The 3,591-nt window shown below is 42.9% G+C and overlaps 2 protein-coding genes across 4 annotated transcripts; one reads left to right on the forward strand and one right to left on the reverse strand.

Annotated features, from left to right (window-relative positions):
* Positions 1 to 2,662, forward strand: LOC131690968 (palmitoyltransferase ZDHHC6-like). Its single transcript, XM_058977084.1, has 5 exons — positions 1 to 288; positions 366 to 517; positions 1,155 to 1,933; positions 1,988 to 2,178; positions 2,237 to 2,662. The coding sequence occupies exons 2-5, from the start codon at positions 457 to 459 to the stop codon at positions 2,466 to 2,468; spliced, it is 1,263 nt and encodes a 420-aa protein (XP_058833067.1). The 5' UTR covers positions 1 to 288; positions 366 to 456; the 3' UTR covers positions 2,469 to 2,662.
* A 123-nt stretch (positions 2,663 to 2,785) lies between these two features.
* LOC131676495 (protein CutA homolog) lies at positions 2,786 to 3,591 on the reverse strand. Of its 3 annotated transcripts, none has more exons than XM_058955560.1 (2): positions 3,443 to 3,591; positions 2,786 to 3,257 (listed from the first exon to the last, which is right to left on the reverse strand). In XM_058955560.1, exons 1-2 carry the CDS (start codon positions 3,562 to 3,564, stop codon positions 2,864 to 2,866), a joined length of 516 nt encoding a protein of 171 aa, XP_058811543.1. In that variant the 5' UTR covers positions 3,565 to 3,591; the 3' UTR covers positions 2,786 to 2,863. The 3 variants fall into 3 exon arrangements, with proteins under 3 accessions (XP_058811543.1, XP_058811544.1, XP_058811545.1); XM_058955561.1 differs by having other exon boundaries at positions 2,786 to 3,336; positions 3,443 to 3,563; XM_058955562.1 differs by lacking the exon at positions 3,443 to 3,591 and adding an exon at positions 3,328 to 3,336.

The following is a 3,591-nucleotide window of genomic DNA, read 5'->3' on the forward strand; positions in this document are numbered from 1 at the left end:
AATACAACTCAGACAAAACTGTCAACCTGAGGGGTACAAACGTACGCCGTGTTGCATTTCGGTTCAATCGCGTGTAGTGCTAGTGACCGAAGTGATATGGCGTGATTCTTCATATAGAATATTTACACACAGGTTTGCTGACACTTCCTGACCGGAATAATTACGAGAGTACCGGAGTGAATTTAGGGTAGGCGTTGTAGAACATTTCGTCGTCGGAGCAGTTATTTAGCAATAGAAACGCACATTCGTGCGGACACATAGAAAAAGGCATTGTTTGCTGCGATTCCGGTAATGTTTCATGATTCTCAATCTCATATTATTTTAATGATTTATTATTATCTGATTCTGTTTAATTTCTATCGTAGTTCTGTTTTGTTTATTTTATTCCGCTGCGTGAGTCATACAGCCATTGGAAGCACTAACACCATCAAAGAATATATTACTACACGCACAACGATGGGCAGTTTTTCGGAAGTATTCTGGCGATTTTTCCACTGGGGACCGCTGATAGCGATAAGTAAGTATAAATTGATTATAATCATACAAGGTGCGTTTTATGTTCTCAAGATAGCATACGTACTAAATTGTGTATGTGTGTATCCTTGATCCTATTTCCGGGAGGTACACATGTCATGCTTTTAATATCCCATCGCATTGTACAACAATAAATTATATTTTGTGACATGTGGGATTATGATAAATCATAGTTCCTCGAATTATTCAATAGAACTATGAAATTTGGGTTTTTTTTGTTGTAAATATTTACATTGCGTTCACCCTTTCAGAAATGTTCGGGTAGAGGGTTTCATGTTACCTGCTCCAAACGAAAGTGATTGTTATTCTAATTTAGTATTCTTTGAAACGAGCAGCAACATGCAAACATTGAAACAGGCAGAGGAATTCCATTAGCAGGTGTTTCGTGCTGAGCTTAGTGGCAGTCCACATGATTAATGATAATCACCTCTGTGCCATCAATCATTCTACGATGACTCTGTTTAGAACTACACGCGATTCGGTGAAAAGTCCTATATATTGGAATACATTAGGCGCTTCCATTCTACGATGTCCTTTATAATTAATGCCGGTCACTTAGCTATTAAAACACTTTCCGCATTTATTACAAACAACTCTGATTATCCGTTCGCCCATTTCAGGCATCATCAAATCGATTACCTTCATGACCCTCTACATGAACGCCATGTGGTGGCCCCCGAATCGGTCCATCGGAGGCTTCCTGAATCAAACCATCTTCCTGATGCTGTCCGCAAGCACCGGATTTAATTTTGTGATGGCTTCGCTTACCGGTCCAAAGTTCCTGCCGCTGCGGTGGCGTCCGGAGAATCCCAAGCACGAACAGTTCCTCCAATACTGCAGCAGCTGCGAGGGCTATAAGGCACCACGTTCTCATCACTGTCGGAAGTGTGATCGATGCGTGATAAAAATGGACCATCACTGTCCGTGGATCAATCACTGTGTAGGCTGGGGTAATCACGCATACTTTACGAGTTTTCTCGCGTTCGCCGTTGTTGGTTGTTTCCAAGCCACGTTCATTCTTTGCGGATCGTTGTATACGGGTCTACATCGGGATTGGTACGTGTACTATGGACAGTACTCGAAGGCCACCGTTCAGCTGGGTTTGTGGAGTCTGATTCTAGGAGTGTTCAATATTGGACTAGCCATTGGGGTGATTATCGCGGTGGGAATGCTACTGTTTTTCCAGGTCAGAGCGATTCTGAACAATCGAACTGGCATAGAAGATTGGATTTTGGAGAAGGCAAAACATCGCCGTGAGGCCAATGGTAAACATTTTACCTATCCATATGATTTGGGAACGTGGCGTAACATACAGCAAGTGGCCAGTTGGACCTGTGCACCCGTTGGCAATGGAATTGAATGGGCGGTTGCGGATGGTTGCGATCAGTTTACGTTGACGGTGAGTAAACTATATTAGTTATAATAGTTGAAACATATTTTTCCTGCTTAACAGAGAGAACAGTTGCAACAAAAGTCGGAAAAACGCGCTAGGACTAGAACCTACACCATCAATCGACCAGTTAGTGGCAGTTGGGTTCCTCTATGGTCTCAGGGATGTCGAGTCTGTCTCAGTCCACCACTGACAGATGAACCACGCATAAAGCTAGATGTTGGCGACGTAATTCGTGTTACACGTTGGCGCAAGTGAGTATAACATGTAACATAAGGTAGAAATCCTATTGATGATGGTATCTGTTTACAGACACTGGCTCTTCGGGGAAAAAGTAATCGAAGAGACTGAGCCAGAGTGTAGAAATGGCAGCAGAAAGGAGAGAAAACAGCAACAAAAGAGACAGAAACAACTGCCGGAAGGAACTCAAAGACCACGTCGAATACGAGGCTGGTTCCCAAGACAGTGCGCTGTTGAACTGCTGGAGGACGAAGACGGCACCGAACAACGGCAGCACTTCAAAGAGAAGAAGAAAATTCAATAGATCGCGATGCGAAAGTATTTTTCTACAGTGCTTATTTTTACCGGCTCTTATTGGCATTTTTACAAAACAGCTTTCTTTTTGCTGCTACCAAACGATCAACTAGTATTTTTGCAAACGACGAAAATTTATGAATGTTGCTATGTTTTTCAGCTAACTACAATAAATATGAAAAATAAAAGATTTTATTAATTCTATGTCATCTGCTTTCTGGTATCGGATAGTTTAATTCGTGTTCACAGATGCGATTTATAGCATCTCAACAAAATTGATCGTTTACGAAGATGCGACAGGGGTTTCGAAGAAATATTAAGCTTCGGTTAAAAATCCCTCAACATAAAGCTATATTAATATAATCAAAAATCGTGTTACCTTGTATCCATAATTGAGTTTTTGCCTTAATTCTTTCCCTCCGGAATGGTCTTGCTCAACCACTCCAGATATGGCGGGTTACCGTTTTCGATCGGAACGGAAATCACCTCCGCCACACTGTACGGATGATTATCCCGGACGAACTTGCTTAGCTCGTTCACCCTGCTGGTCCGAGTTTTAATCATCAGCAATTGTTCTTGGTCTTCGTTGATTTTACCTTCCCACTCGTAAATCGACATAATGCCAGGTATGATGTTCACGCAAGCGGCCAGCTTGCGTTCGACCAACAGCCGGGCCAATGTTTTCGCAGAGTTTTCGTTCGGGGTAGTCACATAGGCGATCGAGTGTAAACCGGGCTCGTAGTTCTGTGGTGGGGGTGGTGCTTCAGAAGACATGCTGCTGCTGCTGCCGGCAACGGTTCTGGGTGGTAACAGAAGAAAACTACAGGTTAGCGCTCTTGATATACTTCCGGTTCGCAAGCAAAACATACTCCAGATCGCTGAATATGTTAGAATGAAAAGATACAACCAATCAGAATAGAACTAAGCCGGTGTCTGATGTTTGTGAAATCAAGGAATGTTTGATCCCAGTTGACCTTAGCTTACCGTGATTTAATGGCCGCGAGGTAGGCGCAACTGATAACGAAGGTAGCAATCGCCGATAATGTAATGCAAGAGCTTTTACTTCTCAAAGTGATGACTTTTTGTGCAACGAGCTCCACTGCCATCAGAACTGTGAAGCGGCAAGCGACACC

This window comes from Topomyia yanbarensis, chromosome 1, assembly GCF_030247195.1.
Source record: "Topomyia yanbarensis strain Yona2022 chromosome 1, ASM3024719v1, whole genome shotgun sequence".
NCBI lineage: Eukaryota > Metazoa > Arthropoda > Insecta > Diptera > Culicidae > Topomyia > Topomyia yanbarensis.